General features: G+C 40.1%; 1 protein-coding gene across 11 annotated transcripts; it reads right to left on the bottom strand.

Moving 5' to 3' along the window:
• Positions 1-445: 445 nt before the first annotated feature.
• Positions 446-27,820, bottom strand: NFYA (nuclear transcription factor Y subunit alpha). Of its 11 annotated transcripts, none has more exons than XM_021937249.2 (10): positions 27,369-27,820; positions 21,028-21,163; positions 19,275-19,361; positions 16,308-16,454; positions 10,764-10,895; positions 10,167-10,272; positions 8,779-8,927; positions 7,401-7,574; positions 5,993-6,094; positions 446-3,055 (listed from the first exon to the last, which is right to left on the bottom strand). In XM_021937249.2, exons 2-10 carry the CDS (start codon positions 21,100-21,102, stop codon positions 3,002-3,004), a joined length of 1,026 nt encoding a protein of 341 aa, XP_021792941.1. In that variant the 5' UTR covers positions 21,103-21,163; positions 27,369-27,820; the 3' UTR covers positions 446-3,001. The 11 variants fall into 11 exon arrangements, with proteins under 11 accessions (XP_021792941.1, XP_003897632.1, XP_009203369.1 ...); XM_003897583.5 differs by having other exon boundaries at positions 8,779-8,945; positions 27,369-27,818; XM_009205105.4 differs by having other exon boundaries at positions 8,779-8,945; positions 19,275-19,358; positions 27,369-27,818.
• Positions 27,821-27,825: the final 5 nt, after the last annotated feature.

The following is a 27,825-nucleotide window of genomic DNA, read 5'->3' as shown; positions in this document are numbered from 1 at the left end:
GTAAGGTAAAACAGTAACAAGGTGAGCATGCTGTGGATTTTTAACCATCAGAAAAGTACTTTTGTTTTGGTCTTCTGCCAAAACAAAATCTAACAAAATGTAAAAAGTACATCTTCACTACCTGTAATTCTAGAATACTTAATCAAGGCTGTTTTTGTGATAAGGGCTAATTTTCGTCACATTTTGATAAACTCAGTAGTAGCATCAAATGTATGATCAGCCTGCAATTGACAGAAAATATCTCCTCAACAGGGTGGAAGGGCCAAAAGGGAAGAAATTAAGGGGAGATAAAGCTAAGAGGCCCAGACATTACAAGTTAGATACTGTTTAAAGAGACACCGTCCATGCAGACATGTCTTGTTGGCAGAGGTCACAATTTCAACATTGGAAACACAACCTAGAACCCAGGAGTTGCAGATTCCCCAAAAGTCACATTACTTTTTGGTTATTTTTATAAATTTATTTTTAAAAATAACAATTGCAATGACATTAATGATCGATCACCTGTACACCCCCATACTGCGGGGGGAAAAACCTTCGATATAGTTGAGTCCCAAAGAAAAATCAAGACATTATTACCAGGCACCCTATAGCCACAAAATGCTCTGTTGGTCCAGTGGCATCGACACTGACATGTTCAATGTACCAGTGCAGTTAAAATATATACACTTAAATTATCCTGCCAAAAAAAAAGCACTCAAGTTGCATAACTAGGCATTAAACCAATTATTCATTCATCCATTCACTCTTTCTCCATCTGTGAAGTCATCACTACAGTCACAAATAAAAATCAATAAAAGAACTAGAATCAAAGAAAAAATCTAAATGTCAATACCCTGCCCCCACTTTGTGGGCTACTATGGTGTGCTAAAGTCACCACAAGAAAAGGGTCATGAGCGACTTGAAATGCAATGACAAAATGACAACTGAAGCATTTCAAACAAAATTCAAACTCATCCCCCACAAATAAAAAATTCAGCAACAAGGTTGGCATTACTATGTACAAACTTACAGACACAAATAAATAGCATCTTCTAACTGTTGGCGGCTTAAGCACTCAGAGTTAGGTCTGAGTAATTTCTTTCTGAACTCTGCATCTTAGACTCCTAAATTAACCAAGGAATATAAATTCCTCATTGTTAGTAATCTATCCTCTGAAAAACTTGGGACTTACTGAATAACATTAATATCCCAAACTCTTGTAGAGAGCCAGAAGTTTCTAGTGAGCTTACCAAAGGATCAGCCCTTTGACATCTGGAAGCCAGGACAGATTACCAGATCCCTGGGACTAGGAAGATTTCACTTCCTGTTTCCTTTGCATAGCTCTGTACCTCTATTTCTATCATTACAATGATCTCTCTTTGTGGTGTTTTTAGAGGGCTTAATTTCTGTCTTAATACAGTTAAGCTGAAGTCAAAGAACCAATTTTTATTCTTGGTATTTGACCCCCAATGTTCCTCAGAATTATTGGGTTTTCCTTGTTTCCAGAGAAGGCAGCCAACTCTTCTGAAATATCATCTTAGTTCTCTCAGGGTTCAACATCTAAAAGAGAAATAGAATTCTGAGGCACAACCCATTCTGGGAACAGTGGCCCAGTTCCTGACCCTGCAGGCATGTTTCTTTCTAGTCTGCAGTTTATTCTCACAGTACGGATGCAATGAGAAAACCTTTCTGCACAAGGCCTATGGAGAAAACATGAAAACTGGCACCAAAGAATCAGCTGCCATGGGAAGAATGAAAATGCTCGCTTTCTAGGGCCAGCATTGTGCTGCGGGAGTGAAGCCAACATCCACCTCAAGCTTTAGTGGGTAACTTGGACTCTGTTCAGGACAGCGTGACTGATCAGTGCTTTCCAGAAATTGCCAAGGACCAAATCTCAGGCTTCTTCCTTTCAGTGCTTGTTAAAGGTTCTAGAGTGTGAATTACTCTCTTCATCTTAATGATCCATTCCAGGTATCCATCCACTGGAGAATCGTGCTCTATGATAACATATGGGTGTACATGCTCTCTCTCTCTCTCTCTCTCCCCCACTCTCTCCTCCTAGGACGAAACACATGAACCTTTCAGCTCCCCAAATGCTGTCACAAAGTCTATGATTGAAAATCTCTAGTTTGGCTCTCCCTTTAGGAGTACTACAAATGTCCTCAGTGCTTCAGCAAAGAAGTTGTTGAATAGTCTTGTTCTCTACTTAGGAAAGGCAGTTTCAAGGTTCAATATCCTCTACATTGTCTTAGAAGAAGCCACAGCAAGTACGATGGTCCAGATGACCAGTCAACAGAGGGACAAGCAGGCCACAACTTTTCAAAGCTAGAAAAAGAGATTCGGCAATGTATATTTTTAGTGCTTGAGGCTTTTATCATTCTATCCCCAGAGTTAGCTTTTTCTTGGCTAGAGTCCAGAAATACCAACCTACCATCTAGGCAGACAGGAATTCTTATTACCACAGATTAGAAGAATGTATCTCAGAAATTTATTGTTTCCATATCACAAGATAGAACTTCCTTGCTTGGAAGCCATCTCTGAATACAAAGCGTCCATTCAGTTAGTCAGTGTGAGATTCCCCCACCAGAGGGATAAATACTGTCTAGATTCCATGGGAAGGAGTGGGCTGCTGCTTTCCTGATTGCAGTTTTGGTTGAGAAGGTTGTTTTTCCCTGCTGAGATGGCTGGCTCACGTCACCAGTCAACATAAGTGCTTTGTGTACTGCTGGGGTGGCATGTGTCTCCCTGCATCATCCGAATCCATGAAATGTCAGTGTGATCAACAGTCTGAAATAGGTCCTGACTGAAAGAGTAAGACAAAGGCTTGCAACTTCAATTTGCCAGGCATTGCTGCAATTGTAATACTGAGCCACTTATGAAAAACTAAGTGGTTTCCGTCCTGTAGAAAAGGGCAGAATGTGATCGTCAATGTCCCATTGGAAGAGTTGATCAATTTCCTGGAACAGTGAGAAACTGGTGAGAAACATGACCTTGATCAGCTCCATCATATGGCCTGGGGTTAGGACACTCGGATGATCTGTGTCATTGCTTCTTCATCGGCTTGGTTTGGATCCTAGAGACAAAGATGACACGATAATTAAAGTCCTTTGCAAAAGCAACAGGACTGATGGCTCACTACTTATCCTCAAGAGAATACGCATAACTTTACGAAGTAAATCAAAGGCTTGTAATACATCTTAAGTCTGCATACATGGCTTAAGTGCAGCCCCATTAGGAAAGAAGAGACAATAAACCTTATTCTTAAAAGAATTTGAAGTCTGGCCTGCGCTCCGTGGTGAAACACTCCGGAACTGTTAGTGTATCTCTTTCCTAAGAACCTTGTGTTGTTCTCTATACTTAAGGGTTAAGAGTATTCAGGTGGCTAAGGAAAAGATTCAGAAAACCCATGTCATGCTGTATTTTTGTCACTGTTTTTTGATCATCATTTAAATACTAAGTACTTAGCAGGGCTGGAAAGAATCATTAGAATCTATACACTTTAATGTACTCATTTTACAGATAAATCTGAAGGCCAGATGGGTAAAGTGATTTGCCTGGACTAGGGTCAGGGTCAGAAAGTTAGGAGCCCAGCAAGGGCTAACTCCCAAATCTCCTGACTCCCATTTAATCTTCTTTCCACTAAACTCTATATGCTGTTTCTCACTTAAGACCTACAGTGTTAACACAAGGATAAATCCTTGGAAGCTTTTTGCAACACTCCGCAAGAACCACCTTTAGTTCCCCCATACCAAGGCTCTGAAGCCTTGGTAGGCAGGATCTGAGAAAAAGCTGAAAGAGTTCTGGAGATGGAAGACTGGAACTGGATCTTGAACAATGAGCAAAAACAACTAGCATTTACTGAACTCACCATGCACTAGGTATGGTGCTACATAGATGCCTAATGTGGATTACTGAATGAAATCTCTACAACATTGCTATGAAGTATCAACAGTATTCCACTTTACAGATAAAAATAAAGAGGCTGAATTGACCAAGATCATATTGTTAGCACAAAGAATGAGGAGAGTTCCTGGCACAATGCCCTCCTATAGCTGTCAGGCCCACATTCATACACTGTATGAATGAACAGCAATGAGAAAGGAGGGGCTCTCACACTACAGGTGAGGACTAATAGCACTGAAAGAGTTGTTAGTGTTCATGTGTGGGGACACCGAGGAAACCTAGTTTGACTGTTGAGAGGGGTGATAAGGCAAAGTTGCTCAGACGTTATACAGAAATAGTTTGAGATTTGATGCAGTTAAGCATGCATTCTTGACCTGGGGACTGGCAGGTTAAAAAACACACTTTAACCATCTGGCAGTACTATATAAGGTCAATTAGAGGAGATTGGAGATTAATTTAATGGATATTGCAATAGTGCAAGTGGAATGTGATGTTAATATAGAATGGAGTATCAGCAAATGGGAGGAATCTATTAATTCAAGAAACACTGATTGCTTGGTTCAGAACTGGATACCAAACCCAACAAATACATCTAAGTCAGTACTTAAATACAACTTACTTAAATAGAACTAAGTCCATAAATATAACAGAGAACAAAACAATCCTGTATCCTCTATACAACTTATAGTCTAGTGAAGGAAACAATCTCGAAAAATTCAACAACTTAATTATTATTACACTGTAAAGAAAAGGGCCAAGTGCAATGGTGTGCACTTGTAATCCTAGCACTTTGGGAGGCCGAGGCAAGAGGCTTGCTTGAGCCTAGGAGTTTGAGACCAGCCTGGGCAACAAAGTGAGACTCCATCTCCACAAAACTTTTAAAACTTAGCGGGCATGTGGTGCGTGGCTATAGTCCCAGCTACTCGGGAGGCTAAAGTGGGAGGATCACTTGAGCTGGGAGGTCAAGGCTAAAGTGCGCCATAATCACACCACTGCCTCCAAAAAAAGAAAAGAAAAGCTGTTGTAAGAAAATACTGAGAGAGAAGAGACCTACTCTAGATAGGGTATTTAATTAAACCCGGACCTAACAGATGGGGAGATAGCCATGAAAAAGATAGAGCAAAGGGCATACAGACTGAAAATTCTAAGGACAAAGGCCCATGGCAGGAAATAGACCAATGAACAGTAAGCAGCAGCATAGAGACCAAGAAGTAGAAATGAAGTTAGACAGGAGCTGGAGCATGCAAGACTTTGCTGGGCATAGTAGTAATCACTTTGGATGTCAGTCCAAGTGCAAATGGGAAAGGGTAAGCGTTGAAGGAGCTTGAGCAGAACAGTGACTTGATAGGATAAACATTTTAAAAAGATGACACTAGGATGTGGAGAGTAGGCTAGAGGGGGACAAGAGTGGAAGAAGGGAAACGAAATTAGGCAGCTATTTTATAAACCTAAGCCAAAGAAGAGAGGATAAGGCCAGGCTCACATCAGTTAGAAGGGAAAAAAGTAAACATTCAAATTATATTTGTGATAGGGTAATAAAACTTGCTCAGTAAAAATAAAACTTGTTTCTTGAAAATTAAGAAAAGTGTGACTTTCAAGAAAGAATGGATAGTAATAACTGACAAAGATGAAGAGCAAAGAAAGACCACTGGATTAAAAACCTTTAGTACTCTTTTTGAGACAGGGTCTCACTCTGTCACTCAGGCTGGAGTGCAGTGGTGCCATCTTGGTTCACTGTAGCCTCAACCTCCTGGGCTCAAGTTATCCTTCCATCTCAACCTTCCAAGTAGCTGGGACGACAGGCATACATCACCAGGCCTGGCTAGTTTTTGTATTTTTTTGTAGAGATGGAGTTTTGCCATGTTGCCCAGGCTGGTCTTGAAATCCTGGGCTTCCCACTTCAGCCTCCCAAAGTGTTGGGATTACAGGCATGAGCCACCAAGCCTGGCCTAGTGATTTCAAGATTAAAGAGACATAAGATTGCGTCTAGTTTAGAGAATGTGAGTAGTCCCAGAGTATGAAAATAGCAAGAGGACACTGCTGAAGTCTTCAACTCAAGTCAATACAAGGTAATAAAGAGAAGAATAAAAGGTATATGTATTCCTACCTGCATATGGGGACTATCCTTTTCCTTTGGAGAGAAAAATCGTCCACCTTCACCACGCTTCCGTGCCATGGCATGACGGTGCCGAGACTCATGCAGGTATTTCTAAAATGAGAAATAAAACCATTTAACTATTAATACTATCCAGAACCAGCACAATTATCTAGTGCACAAATTCCATTCTCCAAAGTTTAAGACAGCTGGGATCAAAGCCACAAGGGACAATTATGACTTAGAATGATGATGAAAGCTTTGGAGAAAACACCTAGTAAGTAAGATAGCTAACCACATATAATTAGTAAGAATGTAAGAATGTGAATGCTTACAGTATGAATTTTTTAAAAAAAATAACAGATTACCACCTATACTTCCCAATATACCCTTCCCTCTGCTTTAATAACAGGCCAAATTTCATTTGAGCAAATGAGTGTTCAGTAAAAAGACTTTCCTAGCATTAAAGTTTATTATTATTTTCTAGAAACAGGGTCTCACTCTGACACCCTTGCTGCTGGACTGCAGTGGCATGATCATGAATCACTGCAGCTTTGAATTCCTGGGCTCATGTGATCCTCCTGCCTCAGCCTCCCAAGTAGGACTACAGGCATTTGCCACCACACCTGGCTGGACTTTCCTAGCCTTATCTGCATGTTAAGTGTGATCAGGTAACTAAATTCTGGCAGTGAAAGGTACACGACTTCTTGAAAGTTTCCTTGAAAGAAAGGGTACCTGGCTGGGTACGGTGGCTTACGCCTATAATCCCAGCACTTTGGGAGGCCGAGGCAGGTGGATCACTGGAGGTCAGGAGTTCGAGACCAGTCTGGCCAACATGGTGAAACCCCACCTCTACTAAAAATACAAAAATAAGCTATGTGTGGTGGCGCGCACCTGTAATCCCAGCTACTCAGGAGGCTGAGGCAGGATAATCACTTGAACCTGGAAGGGAGGTTGCAGTCAGCTGAGATTGTGCCACCGCGCTCCGGCCTGGGTGACAGAGCAAGCCTCAGTCTCAGAAAAAAAAAAAAAAAGAAAGAAAGGATACCTTTCTTGTTCCCTTTCTTCCTAGGCTGGAGTCTAAGCAGGAATCTTGGACTATGAACAGCACACTAGCAATATTAAAGCAGTGAAACAGGTCTTGAGAACTGTGAAAATGTGCTGCCAGTCCAAGATAATTTATCTCTGGACTACTTTTATGTATGAAAAAGAGTAACATCTTATTTAAGCCACTGTTTGTTTTCGTTGTTATAACTGCAGCTGCATACAGTAATAACAAATGCTAACTCTTACAAAAGAGATAAGTATCTAACGTCAATTTTTTGGAAGGTACATGAGAAAACAAGCCATATAAAAGATAATTTCAAAACTAGAACCCTGCTATTCTCCTCTCCTATATCCTTCCCAATGTTATACATACCCTTCTTTCCTTTGGAATTTTCCCTTCTGCCTCTAGTTTAGCCCGGGCTTGCCTCCTCTTAAGAATACGGTGGTATTGTTTGGCATTCACGTACAGAGGCTCTTCTTCAAGCATCTCTGCTCCAGGTAGAGGGATTCTTTGGATAGCAGGCACAGAGCCAGCCCCAGGAACCATCTGTGTGAACAGGAAACCAGAGCTTATTGGTGGCATGAAGTATGGACATAGAGTTTCTTGGTTTCTCTTCATCCATTTTTTTCTAAATGCCACAAAAAGTAATTTGTATAGGGTACTTGGGTAAATGCAGATCCCTGGAGAAATTTAAGATCTGCACTTTAAACAAACACCCCAGATAACTGTGTCATAGGAGGTTCAGGTGCCACTCTGAGAAACTATATAAGCATGCCCTAATTCATGTCTACCCATGGCTGTAGATATTTCTGCTGCCATCTAATGGTCAGGAACAGTAGTCATAAGACAAAAAAACAGCACAAAAATAGATGAGACCAAGTGCTACTAAATGCCTATATTTATAAAAATAATTTAATAGTTAACTTATAGTTCAATCCTAATTTTTCTTAAAAAACACCAAAACACTGTACTAAATGTGAAAACAAGTAACAGAGTCCTGTACCCCACAGCTCTTTCCCAGATACAACCGCTTTGAATAACTATATTAATCTTTTATAAAAATTATTTATTTATCATTTAGTTCGTAGAAACAAGGTCTCATATGTTGCCGAGGCTGAGCTCAAACTCCTGGACTTAAGCCATCCTCCTGGATTAGCCTCCCGAGTAGCTAGGACTACAGGTGCATGCCACTGAGCCAGGCTTGCTTCTGTTTCTTTTCATAGCTTCCTCCACCTCTGTGCAGACTTCTGTTACTCATTCTTAATCTATGCATTTTAACATACTATTTTGACATATGAGGATTTAGCTTTCACTCACACCACCCAAGTCTTCCTATCTTCCCAATACATTTATATCATACTTTTTTTTTGGTTTCTCTATCAATTACAATCTTTCTAATTTTTAGCTTATTTCTTATTTTGTCCATTATGGGCAATACTACTTTCCACTTCTCAAAGATTAATATATTATTCCCTTCATTATTTGAATTCTGAAAAGAATTGCATAAAATCATTATTTATCCATTGCTTTATCTCCAGCATCTAGAATAGTCCCTGGTGAATAGTCCCTGGCACACAGTAGGTGCCCAGAATGAATTATGGTTTGTCATAATGTTATTGTAAAAGTAGATTACTGACTGCCTTAAGGATCGATCTCAATCCCAAGAGGTCAACATAATAAATTTTAGGAGGCATCAAGTTGCATGTTCAAGAAAATTTCGAAGACAAAGGTGAAAAATACATTTTCTTACCATGACCATCCCTCCTGAATTGACCACATTGCCTGCCACTGGTAGTGTCACAGTGACAGTCCCTTGCCCACTGCTGGTTGTGTTGGTATTGGCTCCTGTCTGAACAATCTGTGCTCCTGCCAAACTGGCTGCTGGGATAGTGATCATGCCTGAAACAGGGACTGTAACTTTAAGAAAACAAAACATAAAACAAACAAAAAACAGGCACACAGAACAGAAAGAAGGGAACATAGTTAGTCCCTCTTCTATCTGGTACACACTCACTGATCCTGGCAAAACACACTGAAAAACACAAGGGGAGAAAAAGCACTCTCCCACTCTGGTGTGCTATATATAATCCAAGTAATCACAATCTTTGAAATTCTATTAACTCTCTAGGTCCCAGTTTTGAGTAACTCTATCCTTAGCAGTTTTCAAAAGGTGAAAAGGTTTGGTGGTCTCTTCTTCTACAGGTCAGTCTGACTATAGCTGTACCTACTGCTCTTGTACATATGAGCAATCTGCTTCAGGACAGAGATTTTAAAACTTATACTTTGTTTATCTCAAACTGACAATGAGTCAGTTGTAGTATTAAAACTTAAAATTAAACCAAACATTCCAAGTCCCCAGACTATCAACAGCAGCACTTCAGGATTTGTTCACCATTCTGTTTGAGCTCTTGCCTGGGCTCAATCCAGTTCAGGGCCTCCCCCGAGTAATACAAGAGCACACAGTGCACTCTCTGGATCTTGTATATTGCAAATTTTCAATCACAAAGTCATGGAATCTAACAAAGATGTCCTTTTTTGATTTAACTATTTGACTAACAAGCGCTTCCAAAAGCCTTCAAGTTCAGTTTGTGCACTCCTCCTCCCAGACCAAACAGATCTCTCTATTATTTATGTTATCTATTCCTAGAACATACTTCCATGAGGGCCCTGCATTGTATTTATTTGTTCACATGTCTCTCTTACTAGACTAGAGGCTCTTTGAGAACTCTTCTAAGTAAAAGTGCTGTATACGTAATAGTCATTTAAAGTAATGGAGTGACCCAGAAAAAAACATAAGCAGCAACAGCACTCTAAAGTCAACTTGATTTTTGATCTATTTCTCTCTTTCCCAATAAACTCCCTATTTCTAATCTTCTGTTTAGAAACACTTCTTCCCTAAAAGCTTACACAATCCCTAGATTAGCAACCACTGTAGAAACTGCTACACATGGAATCACAGTTGGTCATGGATGGTGACAAGAAACCAACAATCAATGGAGAGCTAGAGGAAATCTTTTTTTTTTTTGTCCAAAAAATATGCGGTGTCAAGTTCACCACTCAAATTCTAAAGGTATCAGTTGCCTAAAGGACAAAAAAGTTGCCCCAAGAAGTCCTAGGGAAACTTATGAGTACACTTACCTTGCTGGAGAATGGTGCCATCTGCATTAACTGGCTGATAGACAATGGTCTGCCCTTCAGCAGTCTGTGCCACTTGCTGTCCCTGGACAGCGATCTGCTGCTGTGTCTGGAGGAAATAAATAACGACCCAACTCAATAGATCCCAAAGATACTAACAAAGAACCATGTAGTCCTTAAAAAAAAAAAATTATTTTTTTGGGACGGAGTCTCACTCTGTTGCCAGGCTGGAGTGCAATGGCACAATCTCAGCTCACTGCAACCTCCGCCTCCTTGGTTCAAGTGATTCTCCTGCCTCAGCCTCCTGAGTAGTTAGGATTACATAGCATGTGCCACCATACCCAGCTAATTTTTGTATTTTTACGGGGTTTCACTATGTTGGCCAGGATGTCCTCGATCTCTTGACCTTGTGATTAGCCTGCCTTGGCCTCTCAAAGTGTTGGCATTACGGGTGTGAGCCACCATGCCTGGCCAAAACCAAATTTTTTTATGGTTTTCATCCCCTTTTCTATATACATGCTATACATGAAATATCTGACTCAAGTTATCTGACTCTTCCAAATCAGTTGTGCTCCTGTGTGACAGAGCTAGTGGAATTACCTGAGTCTGGCCAGCAGTGACGGCCGTCTGGGGCTGCTGGATGATGATCTGCTGTGTCTGGCCCTGCTGGCCCTGCACTTGCACAGCCTGTCCACCCTGGATCTGGATCTGTCCAGGTGGGACCAACTGTATCTGCAGAAAAGAACATAAAAAAGGATTGTACTCTACTGACACTGGTCTCCTTTGGTCCTGAGAGTTATCCACATTTCTCTAGAAAGCAGAAAATGTTCTGAAGAGGAAAAAAGAAGTCCTGCTCTGCCCTCCATTATGAAGTAGAGACAATTTATTTTCCATTTATGAAACAATCAGGGAATTTTGAACACTGTCTGGATACCTGATATTAAGAAATCAATCTCAGTTTTCATAAAAGATAGCAGTGGTATAAACATATATATTGAAAAGCATGTATATTTAAAATACGCTCTGGGCCGGGCGTGGTGTGGCTCATGCCTGTAATCCCTGCACTTTCGGAGGCCGAGGTGGGTGGATCACTTGAGGTCATGAGTTTGAGACCAGCCTGGCCAACACGGGGAAACCCTGTCTCTACTAAAAATACAAAAACTAGCTGGGCACGGTGGTGCATGCCTGTAATCCCAGCTACTTGGGAGACTGAGGCAGGAGAATCACTTGAACTGGAGGCGGAGGTTGCAGTGAGCCGAGATCACACCACTGCACTATAGCCTGGGCGACAGAGTGAGATTCTGTCTCAAAAAAATAAAATAAAATAAAATAAAATATACTCTAAAGTGCTTTATTATTATTTTTTAACCTTGCCATTTTGGTGAATAATGAAGTACTTTTTTACAGAGGAAATAATATATATATTAAAAATGTTGACAGCCAGGCACAATGGCTCATGCCCGTAATCCCAGCACTTTAGGAGGCTGAGGCGAACAGATTAGGTCAGGAGTTCAAGACCAGCCTGGGCAATATGGCAAAACCCTGTATCTACTGAAAAATACAAAAATTATCCAGGCATGCTAGGACATGCCCGTGGTCCCAGCTACTTGGGGAACTGAGGTGGCAGGATCATTTGAGCCTGGGAGGCAGAGGTTGCAGTGAGTCAAGATCTGTACCACTGCACTCCAGCCTGGGCAACAGAGCGAGTACCTGTCTCAAAAAAACAAACAAAGAAAAAACCCAAAATGTATTCTACCCTAGTCAAATGTGATGACTACAGCCCAGGACAACACCTTGATAAGGGGCTTGAGAGGACCTTGAAAGAATCCAACAAAGCTGTGTCAGGATTCCTAACTCACAGAAACTATCAAATAAACTTTTCTCTTTTTTTTTTTTTTTTTTTTTTTAAGAGGGGGGACTCCGCTTTTTCCCCGGGGCTGGTGTGGTGTGGTGTTTTCTCCTCTCACGCCCCGCCTCCCAGGTGAATGCCATTCTCCTCCCTCACCCTTCCAGGTAGCGGGGCTTACGGGGCCCGCCACCATGGCTGGCTAATTTTTTTTTTTTTTTGTATTTTTAGTAGAGACGGGGTTTCACCGTGTTAGCCAGGATGGTCTCGATCTCCTGATCTCGTGATCCACCTGCCTCGCCAAATGTTTGTTGCTTTAAGCTGCTAACTTCTAGGATAATTTGTTATACAGTAATAGATAATTAAGGCAGTGTGACACATTATATTCCTCCTATTAGTTTCCAATAACCTCACCAATACTTACTACTGTCATTAATGTTTGTCAAATTTTTGTTGATTTAATTTGTATCTCCTATTTGGTCCTAGGATTGGCTAGCTAAACCTTAGAAAGCAATTATGGAAAGCAAGGGATCATGTGCTATCCAAATCTATCTTCTTTCTTTTTTTAATGGCTATAGCCACTTTATTAGGAGTATTATCAAAAACCAGACAAGAATCTTGAAAAATATTTCTCTAAAATTTGGAACTAAAAAAACTGCAGTACAACCCTTTAAATGTTGGGTGTACAAAATCCTATTTTCATATCACTAGTGGATACATTTTTTTTTTTTTTAGGCACAAAAGAGAAAGCAGTGAGGAGAGCCCCAGAGCTCAAAATTTCTAGTATTTTATATTCAAGAATACCTCCTAAACTTAAAAGCCAGAATGCATGGCTACTACTAAGTAACCTTTTCTTTACCTCTTTGACCATTAATTCCATCAACAAACTTTTTTTATTTGAGCATTGCTTCAACAGAGATGGCAGTTTGGAAGGAGGATACTTTCAGAAAGCTAGATTTTTATAGCCAGGTCACTTTCCATCCACAATTTCAACTTGGGAGCACCTTGGTCTGGAAAGAAGAACATGTCTAGAATCTGAAGTTATCACAAAGTCTACCAGCTGATAGGAAAAAGGACTACTGATGGAAGGAAGGTGAAAAAAACAGGTCAATGGGTTCCACGTCTTAGAGACATTCATGGATCCTACTTTGTTAGGGGATAGATTGCCTAGGTTTTCTTAATTATTTTTTCCAAATACTTAGCTAATTGGCATTTAGAAAGTATTGGCAAATAAGTAAACAAATTTATCTGGTTATGTGAACCAACTTCATTTCTAAGTTTATATTGGCTATTAGGATTTCCTCTATCTATTTATATTCTTTGCCCATTTTTCTATTTTTGTATAAATACATAAAAGTTATTTATACATATTCTGAATACAAACTCAGTTATATGTATTAAAAATATATTTTCCAAGTTTTCACCTTGTTTACTTTTATTTGATGTATTTCAATGCATACTATGTTTTAAAATAGTCAATTTGTTTTTAAAAAATCCTTCTCTGTAGCATAAAAATTCTCTTATAATTTTCTTTTGAATTTTCCAAGTTTACTTTTCTACAATTAGATCTTTAATCCACCTAGTGAATACTTTTTAAAATACAGTATGAAGTAGAAATCAATTTCTTTTCTGTATCATTCTTCAGCCATTTCTTCACTGATATGTTTACAACACTTTTATTATATGCCAACTTCCAATATTCTTCTATTTATTTCTTGGCTCTCTCTGGTTCCAGTGTCTTTCTCAGGCCAAGGATTTTAATCTAAAATTATATGCAGAATTTTTCATGAGACTGGACATCTGTACTTTTTCTTAGAGGGTGCAAGCTTTACTAGGATTCTAAAATAGAGAATACAATTCAAAAAAGGTTAAGAAGTACCCTTCTTTAAAAAATGGCTACGCAAAGAACACTAATGAGGGAAAACAAAAAACAAAAAAAAACTCCTATACAAAGGGGAGTAAAGCCTTAAGCATTATAAGGGAGGCTATGGAATCTCACCTAGAGAGCTTTACTTATGTAACAGAATATATTTTTTTCAGCTTGATTAGTTATAGCCTTATTGGAAGCAGGGAAATAACTCTTTGAAGGTTCCTTATAGCAAAATAAAACCCCATAAAAATCACAGAACTTAGAGCTAGAATGAACTTTAGATATCATCTCATATAAATTTTATTTTTAGATGAGCAAACCAACAATTAAATAACTTGGCCAAGATCAGAATGCTTATTTAATGGCAGACCTGGTAATGAAAGCTGGATCACTACACTCACAGTATACTGATCCTAACAATACCACACTGTCTCTACTCAACAGTGGAGAAGGCGCAGCAAGCGGGGCTGGAGAGGAAGCAAAGAGAGAAGAACAGAAAGGATATAGCAATAGGGAATTGAGGAAAGCACATGTTGAAAAGATATTTAAAGCCTCATATATTTATGCAAGGAGAAATGTGAAAACTATTTTTAATCCCAAGTACAATTCTGTCTAGGCAAAAATATGCCAATGGGCTCAAATATGCCCTTACCGTTTACCCAAGCAATCCCCAATCCAAAGAAATTATCCTGAGAATTCAGTTGAAAAATAAAACTATTGTGCCCAAATATGTTTACCTACAAAAGCAAATGAAAACCAAAATCCTTGACTATATTTTATAAATTAGAAATTCTGATTCATCAAGGTGACTGAACATTATGAAAGGATTAAAAAACAACAACAACAACAACGAAAACACAACCCCACATGCATGGTACAGTTATGCCCAAAAATTATGCATGAAAACACAAGAGAATACACAAAAAGTACAAGTTTGATTTATGAGCAGTGTGATCATGGCTGCTTTTTTCAACTTAAAATTCCTTCAGAAAACTAAGACATTAATATGACTGCTATAACTGTTGAAACAATACAAAGATTTAGATAGAATAACTAATAGTTCTCTCATACTCCCTTTTACATGACTATAAACATATACTCATGAGGGGTTGGTCATGAATTACAAAGATGAGATCACACACTATTTCTCTGCAAATTATTTTCACTAAAAATATTTCAATATTAACCCACCCCAAGTCAACAGTTCATTTCTTTTAACGATGATGCAATATTCCATGTGAATATATTATGATTTATTCCAACCATTTCCTTATTCTTATTAATGGACACTCAGATTACAATTTTATTTTTTGCTAGTACAATGCTATGAAAAGTGTCTTTATAATTTCTCCCTACTATTGATGCTTTTCTTCCTATAGGACAGATTCTCAGAAGTGGGACTGCTAGCTCAAATGTTCGTTGTATTTAACAGATAGTGAGTTGCCTTTCCAAAATAACTCCACAGTTTGAAATTACCAAAAATAATGATAATTCTTTTTCTCCACATCCATCCTAGCAGTGGATATAATGATTTTTTTGTTTTTTTTTTGCCATCTTGATGAGAAATATCTAATTTAAAAATTTGATACCAGAGTTGTATGTAACATTTCTACATATTTCTGTTAATCTCTTCTTTTTTTCTTTTCTTTTTTTTTTTTTTTTTTGAGACAGAGTCTTGCTGTGGTGCCCAGCCTGGAGTGCAGTGGCACAATCTTGGCTTACTGCAACCTCCGCTTTCCGGGTTCAAGAGATCTCATGCCCAAACCCCCCAAGTAGCTGGGATTACAGGCGCCTGCCACCACGCCCAGGTATTTTTGTATTTTTAGTAGAGATGGGGTTTTGTCATGTTGGCCAGGCTGGTCTTGAACTCCTGGCCTCAAGTGATCCACCTGTCTCAGCCTCCCCAAATGCTGGGATTACAGGCGTGAGCCACCGTGCCTGGTCTTCCTTTAATCTCTTCTACATCTTTGCTTACTTTTGTTTTCTGTTTCTCAATCAGTCTTTCAACTGGATTTACCTGTTTTATTGGTCTGCTTAAATAATCTAGATTTTATATATCCTTTCTATACGTCAGTTTTCTACTTAATAAATTTGGACCCACTTTTTGCTCATTTTGTTATTTTTCTAACTTTCTAAATATTCATTTTTGTTTCTTTTAAAATAAAATATACTATAAACTAGATTCTAACCTCTTTATATACTTTACAGCAATTCAAGATCATGTCTAATATCTTGGTCTTTACTGCAGCTGTCCAATTTCTGCATAGTTCTAGTTTATATCACTGGTACTATAAAGGCAGAAAATCAACTGAATGCAAAATGTGGGTTAGAAAGCAGTTAAATGCATTATCAATTATCAGTTTGTAATAATCTATTCTTTGAAACCTCTCCTCTGATATACTGCTCAACATTTTTAAATACTACTCACCTGCTGCAAACCCTGTGTTCCAGAAACAGGTACTTGCATGATGGTTTGACCTTGTCCACCAGGGACAGCCTGGACCATGATGGGTTGGCCAGTTGATGTGATTAGCTGGCCTCCACTGACCTGCACCATTAATGGCTGCCCTTGGACCTAGAATGAAATAAAATAAGAACAATGAAATAACATAAGACACAAAATGGTTTTTACCAAAAGACAATCACTGGAACTATTCTGCTGTCTTGCTAGAAAAGGAAAAGGTAGAAAAGACTAAGAAAATATATGTCTTAAGTCCTCAAGTTATCTTTAAATATCTATGATACCTGTTACTAAATGCCAAGCTCAATACTTTAAGGTCAGACATAATGGAGAATATCCAGAGTCTTTGAGAAGTCTCAGTAGATATAAGGCATTTGTCACCAAACACAGGCTAAATCCATGACAAACATTTAATCATAATGGCAAGGTTAGTTGCCTGTTTAAATCAATCCAGGGATGGTCTCTGTGAAGGCTGGAGAGGAGGCAATGAGAGGGAAAGGTGATGGTGGTGATGGTGGTTGAGTACAAATTCTAAATAAAGTGAAGAAGGTAAATAAAACTGTACCCAGCAATGACTCCAGGAGGCTGGGTAGCAAGCAGCTCTGGAAGCTCATGTAGAGGATGACCCTTTTCTCCCTATAGTCTCTCAAGCTAAAATGAAATATCAAATGTATACCTTTACCCTGCTCATTTTACTCTGTGAATTCTAGATATGTGTGTTGTTTAAAGAGCTCACTACTAAAGATTTCTTAAAAATACTTTCTGGTCAGTTTGCAGTCTCCATGGTGGAATTCCTCACACTGACCTCTATAATATCCACATGGTTATTTTAGCTTTATCAGAAGCAACAACAAATATTGAAATTACACAGAGCAGTCAAGTGTACAAATTTCAACCTCCTATGAGTAAACAGACTACTGTAGAAGCCAGGTCACTACAAGTGCTCTGTCACATCTTAAGTCCCAACACAAAAATACCTAATAGAATGCTTTCTGGAAGTGCTTTAAAAGTGCTTTAGAAGTAAACTGGAATGATCCATGGAATAGTCCAAAACTTTCATTTTCAGACTCTATCTTTGACAGAAATTACTTAGAACAGAATATTCATGGCTGAAATATTCACACTTAATGTATGTGCAAGTAACAGCAATTAGTTAAAAGATCATTCTGTCCTAGATGAGTAGGTTAGATAGTGAGGTTTTCCTACAATCACCACCACCACCGCCACCGCCACTAATGTATTAAAATCACCAGGAATGCTGAAATCCTAAGTTTTGTTAAACTGTCCAATGAGAGCCTTTACTTTACTTTTTTAAGGACTTTACAGCCTGACTCTCTCATGCTATCTCCTTCCCTTATTTCCCCATTCCCTTTGCTACATCAAATGCTTGCATATTCTGTATCAAGAGAGATTTCTCAGAATACATGCAGCATGAATAAACAAAATAACTATTTAAAATTCTCCCAAAATAATCAGATCCCTAGAGGAAAGGTCTCTATTATTTCCATATTGTTTCCACTTATTTTAAATAAAATCTATGTAAGTAGGAAACACAAGTTTTAAGATACAACTATTAATAATTTTCTATCTATTCATCATCTTAATTTCCTCTCCAACTGATGTGCTATTCATGCACATGATAAATGATTTGAGACTCCAAAGAGCTCACTGTATTTACAACAGAAAAATGTTACAAAGACACATGCATCAAACAAGAAGCCATACAGTTAAGAGCATGTTACATTCCTATTCCACAAGGGGTTAATGACAATCCAAAATACTGTTTTATATATGAGTAAGATGAAGCAAGCATGAAAAACATTAACAAGCTGTTGGACTGTGAGATTTGAACAGTTTTGGAGTGCCTACAAGCTCAGTTTCTTTCAGCTTAATTTATTTTCAAAGTTGGTTGTATATCATTACCAAACACTATTGGTGGCAGGGGTAGGGGTGGGACTGAAAGGATAAAGTGAAGTGATAACAATAAGAGGTAGTTATCTGCAGGATGTTTAGCAGCACTAGCAATAAAGTGAGATGCCAGTTCTACATTCTAGATTCTACTTTGAATCATTTCCAATTCAATGGAGGGAAAAAGTAGGGTACCCAAATCTTGCCAATTTTTCAAAAATACAGTCATTTTAATAAAAGTAACCTACAGATACAGAGTAGACTAGTGCTCCTACTCCTGTTTCTTATAGGAACTGGTCAAATTAGAACCCAATTTAGTATACTTAACTTAGCCATACACAATGCTAAAGAACTGTATTGATTAACCAAAAATTATCACAGTGGCTTTAATACCTAAGACTTACAGAAAGCATATCCTGCTTCTGCCTAACCAAGAGGTATCTGGGGTAATCTTTGCAGATCTAGTAATAAGACAGGTCACTATTTCCCCAGGAAAGGTAGTGGAAACAATAGCAGTTAACAAGAGATTAACAAGATTCAGTGCTTAGATAAACCTTGCCAAGTGTAATGATTATTTTTCAGTTGAGTTGCCCCTTGAATAAAAATAAAGCACAGCCTAGCCTAGTTTATGTGTGTCTATATATGTATATATTTCCTTCTCCATTATAACGCAAATACACAAAATTTTTACCATGCAATTAATTGGATCAGAGTTTGAGCCCTGAATAAATTCTAATGTCACTTATAAGAATTTCTTCCTGTCACTTACATCATTTCTTTTCCAGGCGTTCTCAAAGAAACATGCTAGTCAAATCCAATTCTCAGAAAGTTGATATGGGGTCTCTATATGACTTGGCACAAAACATTAGGAAACTGGCATCTGATAAGCCTCAAAGACAAGTTAGCAGCATCAAAGACATGCAACTGACTTTGCCATTCCTACTGGAGATCCTAACACAAACAGCACCAGACATGAGGAGAGGAGAAGTTCATGCAGTGCTCACAGAGAATCAGAGAGGGTACCACTACCTGGAGGGTCTGGACTTGCTGGCCTGAGGCGGATGCCACCTGGGCCTCAGTCTGCAACTGCACAGCAGTGACACCACCCTGCTGCTGAGAACAGGAACAGGAAGAGCTTGAAATATGTCAGGAAGGAAATGTGTAGTTCAAGACATGAGATCACCTTACCTCTTGGAGGAGAGGGAGAGAAGCCTGAAGGACTTTCAAAATGTACAGACTCCCTATACTGAAGCTGTTTTGTTGAAGGTAGTAGCATTAAAGATATTAGCCCTTTGTCTCTAGAGTGGACCTCAAAATGTGACTCAAAAACTCAAAACAGTTGTCATCATTAACACAAAGATTTGTAATGCAATCTTTCCCTCCAGAAACAGGAGTCTGATACTTCTACTTACACAATTATTTAGTGCTCTTTTTATCTCCTCAAATGAGTTCACAAGAAAAAATGACTAGGTTTTAATAGCCCTGAAACTACCATAAAAAAAATTCTGGGCTTAAATGCAGTCACAAAGAAAGGAGAAGTAATCACTGTGAACCGAAATCATCTTCATGACGTCAATGCTCTTATGTCCCAAAACTAAGATTCTTTTTTTTTTTTTTTTAACTTTATTTATTTACTTATTTCGAGATGGGGTCTTGCTGTTTTGCCCAGGCTGGTCTTGAATTCCTGGGCTTAAGCCAACCTTCCTGTCTCAGCCTCCAGAGTAGCTGGGATTACAGGCATGCAGCACCATGCCCAGCTTCAAAACTAAGATTATTTCTACCCAACTGGACTGCTTTAAGAGCCATTTCAATGATTCAACCTTATTTTTACATCCACTAATGGCAAATTCTGAAAGAATAAAAACCCACCCTCCGGAGTACTGGTCTGAATGGAGGGCCCTTTGTGGAATCCCTTTCTCTAAAAAGGCAGTTAAAGGAACCTGCCAGGGCCACAGCAGCTGTATGGAAGGGAAAGCTATCAAGGGAGTTTGTCTTTTAATTAAGAGTAGCTCCTTCCTTTGATCATTAGATGGGAACAACTCATCATCAATACTTCCTTTGCTTTCCCTACTACCTTTCTATATTAGCTAAATTCCATTTTGAAAACAAAATATTTCCAAAATATCAATCTTGGCCTAAGGTCAAATAGAAGCATAATAAATTTCTTCTAGGGGTGGGAAAAAAGTGAAATTTTACTATAATAAACCCAAGCATAAAGCATCAGAAAATTTAACCTGTGTATAAATTCAAGAAAGCAATCTATTAATTAGGAATAAACCAGCAGCAGGGAATTCCTTTCTAATATGTGCTTATCCATAAGAACGACTGTCTAAGTATTATCCTAATGTTAAACCAGAGCTTTTCTGAATAAAAAATGTGGCAGACCAAATCAAAGAACAGAAGATTTCTTGGAAGCTATATTGGTTTGTCTGTTGTGGCCAAAGCCTTACTAAATCACAAGTTAGCTCAAACAAGAAGAGAAAAAGACCAAATAGAATCCAGAAAAATTTAAAAGTCCAAATTTCCATCTGAAAACCAGACTAGATGTTTTTACTTATAATGAGATAAAAGAGGCAATTTACTATAACTAGGCACCCATGAAGAGTAGATTCTAAGTGGTCATGGGCTAGACATGGCATTTCAGCACAAGCCATCAGACCCAATATTTCACAAGATCTGGTACCTTTCAAATAATGCCCCAGGGAAATAGACCAACCAATTGAGTGGTGCTGTTATCAGTTTCATTGCTGTGATGTTTAAAGCCGTTTTACTTCCATACCTGCTGCTGAATCTGTCCTGCCTGGACAACAATCTGCTCTGTCGAACTATTGCTGTTTGCTGTATACTGCTCCATGGTCCCTCCAAGTGAGATTCCTGTCCGCTCTGGAGATCCTAGAAGGCTGTGAGGTACACTCCTATTAGAAAGGTAGGGAAAGAAACTAAAGTGAGATTGTCAATAAAGGCCTTACCAGACAATTAACCTGGATAATTTATCACTGTACTTTATTTTCAAGAAAACAGGATAAGAGAATAGGAAATGCTTATATTCAGTATCATTTTTTTTTTTTTTTGAGACTGAGTCTCGCTCTGCCACCCAGGCTGGAGTGCAGTGGCCGGATCTCAGCTCACTGCAAGCTCCGCCTCCTGGGTTCACGCCATTCTCCTGCCTCAGCCTCCCGAGTAGCTGGGACTACAGGCGCCCGCCACCTCGCCTGGCTAGTTTTTTGTATTTTTTAGTAGAGACGGGGTTTCACCGTGTTAGCCAGGATGGTCTCGATCTCCTGACCTCGTGATCCGCCCGTCTCGGCCTCCCAAAGTGCTGGGATTACAGGCTTGAGCCACCGCGCCCGGCCTCAGTATCATTTTTAACTAGGATTATATGGCACAATCATAACATAGTACTATTTTCACGTTTCTAAAATGCTTTCAGTCATTTCTTATTGACAACCTTACCTTTCAATACTGTCAGAGCACTACCTGCACCTTAGAGATACTCATTAAGCTGCAACATCACTTTGATACAAGGCCTACGTAACGCTGATTTTCAGGTTTGCACATATACTTTAGAGAATAAAGGTTCTTTAAAGTTGTAACACATAATTGCTTCCCACCAAACAAGTTACTCAGGTCCACTACATATGGTAGCCAAAATTTACCCTTCTCATAGAGTTGAAGATCCGCTTTCAAAAATAAGGATACAATTAGATAAACTGAATGATATCTGAGAAGCTTATTAAAGACTTCATTAAACAATTAAAATGATATAAATTAGCAATGGGTAACTCATCTTGGAAATATGGGAGGGAGGACAGATATATAAACAAAAATGTAGATAGGTCTTTCCGATTTTTCAGTAGGCCCTCATAAATTCCAACATCTGAATAATAAAATGACGTGGCCTAACTGAGCTGCTCATTATAGTGGCAAAGCAGAGTACCACTCTCCATAAGTCCACACATGCTGGTGGAATTCATCATTTGCAAGGTGTCTCAAGACAGTCTGAAAGAAGAAATCAAAATATGTGCAAGTATATGTCCAGCTATTTAGAAAGAAGTGTATTGATATCTAAAATTTACTTTGAAATGCATCAAAAAAATGGATGAATGGGTGGAGAAATATCTGGTAAGGCAATTATAGTAAGATGTTAATAATAGACCCTAACTGGCAAGTATACAGGTGTTTATTTTCAAATTTCTTTGATTTCACTGCATACTTGAAAATTCTTATTTCCCAAATGAATGTTGGAATGTTGGGAAAAATATAACAAAATTTAATCAAAATAAAAATTAATCAACCCCATTACTCATAATCAAAATGGATACAATATAAGAATCTATGAGCCATAAATAACAGGCTATGTCATCACAGCGAGCGGACTTGCGGCCATATGGTTCTCCAAAGCACTGCCCTTGATCTAAGGGAATGCTCACTAGGTAAATATCTAACTATAATTTGGATTTACATATAGATTGGCCAACAGGGAGCAAATATATTCAGCAACATGAACAACTGGTTTTCTGATTTTTACACCAGTCTTTTTGGAATTGGTTGACTAAGTCTGCTCCTCAGAGATTCTGGGTATAGAACAGAAAATCAGGTTTTCAGCCAGACTGTGAATCTGTTAGGGACACTAACAGCCTTCCCTAAATTCTATCTTGTCTCAATACACAATATATTTATGTCTGTAAACTAATGAAATTAAGGTTATGATGTAAAAGAATATATATGATTCCATTTACATAAAATCTCCAAAAGACATCAGTAATCTAGAGACAGAAAATAGATCAGTGGTTCCTTGGGAGTGGAGAATACAGGGAGACAGGAAAGAGGGAGGTTGACTGGCATGGAGCCTTAGGAATATTGTAGGATGATGAAAATGTTTTATATCTTCATTGTGGTAGCGGTTGCACAGGTGTACAAATTTGTCAAAACTCATCAAAATGCACACTTAAAATTATTACACTTTGTATCTAAACTATGTCTCAATACATTTATTTTAAAAATAAGGATCATGAAAGGAATGTCTTTTAAGTTTCAACACCTTCCCAACTCCAAATTTCCTTCTTATATGAGATTTTTTCTTTGACTAATATCCAGAAGTTTACATCTTTACAAGACTAAAATATAACTTGAAGCACATGATAATGACTAATAGATGTAACATATTTTCTTCTTAACTAGTTTATCCTGGTAATACAAATGAACCAATTTAGCAATACTTAAATCTGTACTTTGAAGAGTATAAAGATTTGAAGAGCAGCTTCAAATCTGGCAGCAATTCTCTCTCACATTAATGACAGTGATTTAGTCTGTATCATGATAATGATACTATTAACGGTTAATGCTATAAGCAACTGGCTTCAGTAAAGTCGTATGTTCCTACTACTGTGAGATTCAGTCAGCAAGACTGCAATACAATTCAAGTCTTTCCCAAAGTGCCTCTTTGCCCAAGATTATGACAAACTTAAGTTAGCCAGATTTAGTCTGTCTAGCTCTTGCTCTTAACACAAAGTTTTGAATGGTTTTTCCTCAAAGAGAGAGAAACAAATAATAAGAGTGTTTATTCTGGCTAGCATGAAAATTATCTTCCTAGTGCATTCTCTTCTCAGTGTAATTCTCTTTGCCCCACTATTCCAAGGTGCAAAAGCTGAAATTTAAACAACCACTCACTAGGAACCCATTCTATGTGGACCTACACACACTCCAAAGCTAAAACCTTCAGAAACTCAACTAGTGTAAGCATATGAAAAGACCTAGGATAACCACAGCTGATAATCACTACCAGGCAAAGCCTAGAACAGTAGCTTTTTAACTTTTTTGATCACAACCCTTAGTAAGAAACACACTTCATTATCACAACTCAGTGCACACATAAAGCATAAAACGTAACTGAAACAAAAGTTTCAAGTATTTACCCTTATACAACACAAGATGCACTTTGATATTTTCTGTTCTTTTTTTTTTTTTCTTTTAAGAGAGGGGGTCTCCCTATGTCACCCAGGCTGGTCTCAGACTCCTCAGCTCAAAGGATTCCCCCCCTTGGCCTCCCAAAGTGCTGGGATTACAGGCGTGAGCCATCATCATGCCTGGCAGACATTTTATATTCTATTATTTTAAAATCCCTAGCATTGGCTCACTGAATTTCTTTCACAACTCAACAAGTGGGTCCTGATACATGTTAGATGAAAGACTAGACTACAACAAAGGGCTGTCCAGCTTCCCCATCATCCTACAGATTTCTGGATTGGAGCTTTCTAACGCACTTCTCTCCACTAACTATATACCATGTGCCAGACGCTGTTCTGAAGGTTTTAAAAATAAAAAGAAATCTCTGATGAAGAGTCTAACTTCAAAGAGTCTTTAAGTTTAGTAATGGAGTAAAAACCTATACTGGAATCCTAAGAGATAAAGTGATATGGGAATTTGGAGGACAGAGATTTGTTCCAGCTGGGGATAAATCAACAAGGCTTAAAAGAAAAGGTACTATTTGAACTTTTTTTTTTCTTTGCTGTCAGAGGCCTGCAGGATGAACTGGTCTTAAGTGTGAGAAAGATTTAGCTATGTGATGATGTGGAGGAAGGTGAAGTACTACAAATCAAGAGAGCATAAAAACAAGAACAGAAACATTTCAGCATGTGAGTAGCAGACTAAACGGGAAGAAAAGCTTGGGGCCACACTACTGTCTCTAGAAATGTCAGACAAATTCTTCTGCAGATTGGTGGAAGCTTGAAAGATACTTAGCAAAAAAGTTACCAGATTAGAATGCCTTTTAGAAAGATGCCAAGCAAAAGTATTTAGTGATTTTGAAGTGACCAGAACATACCTATGTTTAAATACTAAGGTTAAAACATCTATTTCAGGCCAGGACGCAGTAGCTCATGCCTGTAATCCCAAAGTTTTGGGAGACCAAGATGGGAGGATGGCTTGAGCCCAGGAGTTCCAGGTTACAGTGAGCTATGACTGCGCCACTGTATTCCAGCCTGGATGATAGAGGAAAGCCCTGTATCCAAAAACAAATGAACAAAATTTCCAAAGGCAAATATACATGCTTTTTAGACTATTTAAGCCCTATCATCTCTTCTGCTAATGCGGATAATGTGACAATCAAATGAGTTAAGAAAATGATTTAAGCAACAATGAAAAACTCATCCTAAAAAGTGAAAATAAAACCTGTCCCCGAAGCTTCAGTAATGAAAGAGCACTGGAATACTGGAGTTTTCTGAAACCTACCAGTTGTATAGCATTAAATGTGAATTTAGAAATGGGCACCAGATACTGAAGACCTCTATGTGCCAAGGAATGCACTAGATGATTCACATGAGTAAAAATAATTTTCAGAGTCCTAGGACAAAAGTCTTCTCCTCTTCCCCAAAGAACTCAGCCACTATCACGGGGCAGAACCCATAAAACAAGTCAGAAACTTGTTTTTTCAATCTTATGAAAAAAATATAGCTCTAGATTCCTTCTACTTGAACCTCCATACAAAATAATAACTGTTTCCAAAATATTCCTTAGCAAGATATACAAGTATTTTACCAACTGGACCTTTCCCCCCTAAACTATCACTACTACTGCCCACTTCCCTATCCCATCTTCCTGCCTCAGTGTAATTTGATTCCTCCGCACATGCTTTTCTTCTCTTCAAGTAATGCTCTTCCGTCTTTCTTGTGGAAGAATTACCATCATTCCTCAAGGCCAGTCAAAAGTGCGGCGGTGATAAGCCTTTCACGGAGGCTAGTTCACGCATCGATACTTCACAGCACTGAACTTGGCCCCTTTATAGCCCTAACCGTTAGGTATTAACTACCTGTTCACCTGTCAATTTCCATCAGGTGGGCACAGTTCTTATTGACCTCTACGGACTCGCTCCCCAACACATGGATTATACCTGGCATATACTGCTGGATAATTGGTTGCCAAAGCAACCTCTCACCCTAAGGAAAACTCCACTACACTGTTAAAGCTTCTAAACATCTGCTGAGAAAACGTTAACACAGCATTATAAAGTGTATCAGAAAAACATAAACCAAGAGATGAGTGGACTGGGTCAAGCCTGATACAAAGTAACATAGAAAGGCGAAAGCAAAAACAAAGGAAAAAAAAAAAAACCCGAAACTGTACTACATTTCCAACGGAGGGAGATTTCACAAAATGAGCAGTGGATAAGATTAGTAATATGAACAGCAAGTTGTGCAGCCTCCGGGAAAAAGAATGCGCAAGGGTATCAATCTTCTAAGAGTGAGGTTCCAGGCACCGAATGGACTAGTCTTACAGCCCCGACAAGAAAAGGAGACCGCTTGGTTGGACTCCAAGACGGAGGTGTGCGGTCCTGCCACTGCGAACGGGGCGGGGAAGAGAGGAAATGACGAGCCAAAAGGGGTGGTAACGGCGCCGGGCCGGAGACCCGGGCGGAGCGGGCTGGGAGGAGGGGCGCAGCGGAGCACGGGGAGTGGGCGAACTAACGGCCCCCTCTCCCCACCAGGAAGACAGCAGGGGCGGGCCTGTAGGGCTCCGAGGCGAGGGCGGGCCAGCCCCGTTGCCAGCCGCACTCGGGACCCCGCGGCCAGGGCGCGCACCCTCCCCAGGCCTCCCTCCCGACCTAGTGGGGCTGCAGATAGACAGACCCGGCTCGCGGGGAGCGGGGGGCCTGGGGGAGGCTTCCTGCCCCAAGGGCCGGAGAGTAGAGAGAGCAAGGGCAGGTTTAAGTTTGCGGCCAGAACGACCAGGAGGAAATCGCCGAGGCCCAGGGCGCGCATGTGTCCCCTAGTGTAGGGCCATTCGTGGCCCCGGGCCTGGGGCCTGAGAACCTGGGCCTAAGAGTCGGGAAACGGGGACGCATTCCCAACTGATCCTGGCACCCGGCGAGGGTCGGAGCCCCGAGGTGCCTGCTCCCCGGGGCGCCATCCCAGTGCGGGGCGGCCCCTGCAGGCCTCGGCCGGGAGTGCCCCGAGGCGCTCGCAGGCCCCGGGCCGGGGCCGCTGGCCGCCCTGCTGGGCTAGGCTCAGCTCGACTCCCCGGGCTCGACGGGCGCCTGGGCCTCTCCTGAGTGGTCAGCGAGACCCGCCAATCGGGGCGCTGGGGCCGGCTCTGGGCCGCTGGATATTGGCTCCTCACACTCACCGTGCCTCGCTCCCCCGGTTCGCTGCCCGCGCTGATTGGCTCCAGTACCGGACTCCGAAACCCAATCAGAGGCTCCAGCCGCCGCCGCCGCCGCCACTGCCGCTGCCTAGCAAAATGGCGAACCCGAACAAAGGGGAATCGGGCCTCCCTCCAACCGCCTCCGCGCAGGCGCCTCTGAGACCACGCCCACTAACTCCAGTTCTGGGCTCGCCCCACCCCTTTGGAGGAGCAACGCGCAGGCGTTCCCTGCAGCCACGCCCGCCTTCCTGATTTGACACCACCGCCTGTCGAAGGAATACGCAGGCGCCTTCGAGACGCGCCAGCTCGTTCAACTCAAAACGCTCCCTTGAGCTTAGTACTACGCAGGCGCTAACTAGCCCCTTTGCCAGCTGCCCACCGCTTTCCAAGTGGCCACTAGGACACACCCGTGCGGCTAATGCGCAAGCGCCACTTTTCC

Source organism: Papio anubis, chromosome 6 (assembly GCF_008728515.1).
Source record: "Papio anubis isolate 15944 chromosome 6, Panubis1.0, whole genome shotgun sequence".
Classification (NCBI taxonomy): domain Eukaryota; kingdom Metazoa; phylum Chordata; class Mammalia; order Primates; family Cercopithecidae; genus Papio; species Papio anubis.
Note: the sequence above shows the minus strand (reverse complement) of the source record. Positions and strands in the feature narration are given on the sequence as shown.

Coding starts and splice junctions, on each gene's coding strand:
- NFYA (XM_003897583.5), bottom strand. CDS start 21,102: ATGGAGCAGTATACAGCAAACAGCAATAGTTCGACAGAGCAGATTGTT. Junction 8,946..10,166: donor TGGCACCATTCTCCAGCAAG/GTAAGTGTACTC, acceptor GTTTTCTTAAAG/TTACAGTCCCTGTTTCAGGC. Junction 3,056..5,992: donor AGGATAGTCCCCATATGCAG/GTAGGAATACAT, acceptor CTTTGTCTCTAG/GATCCAAACCAAGCCGATGA.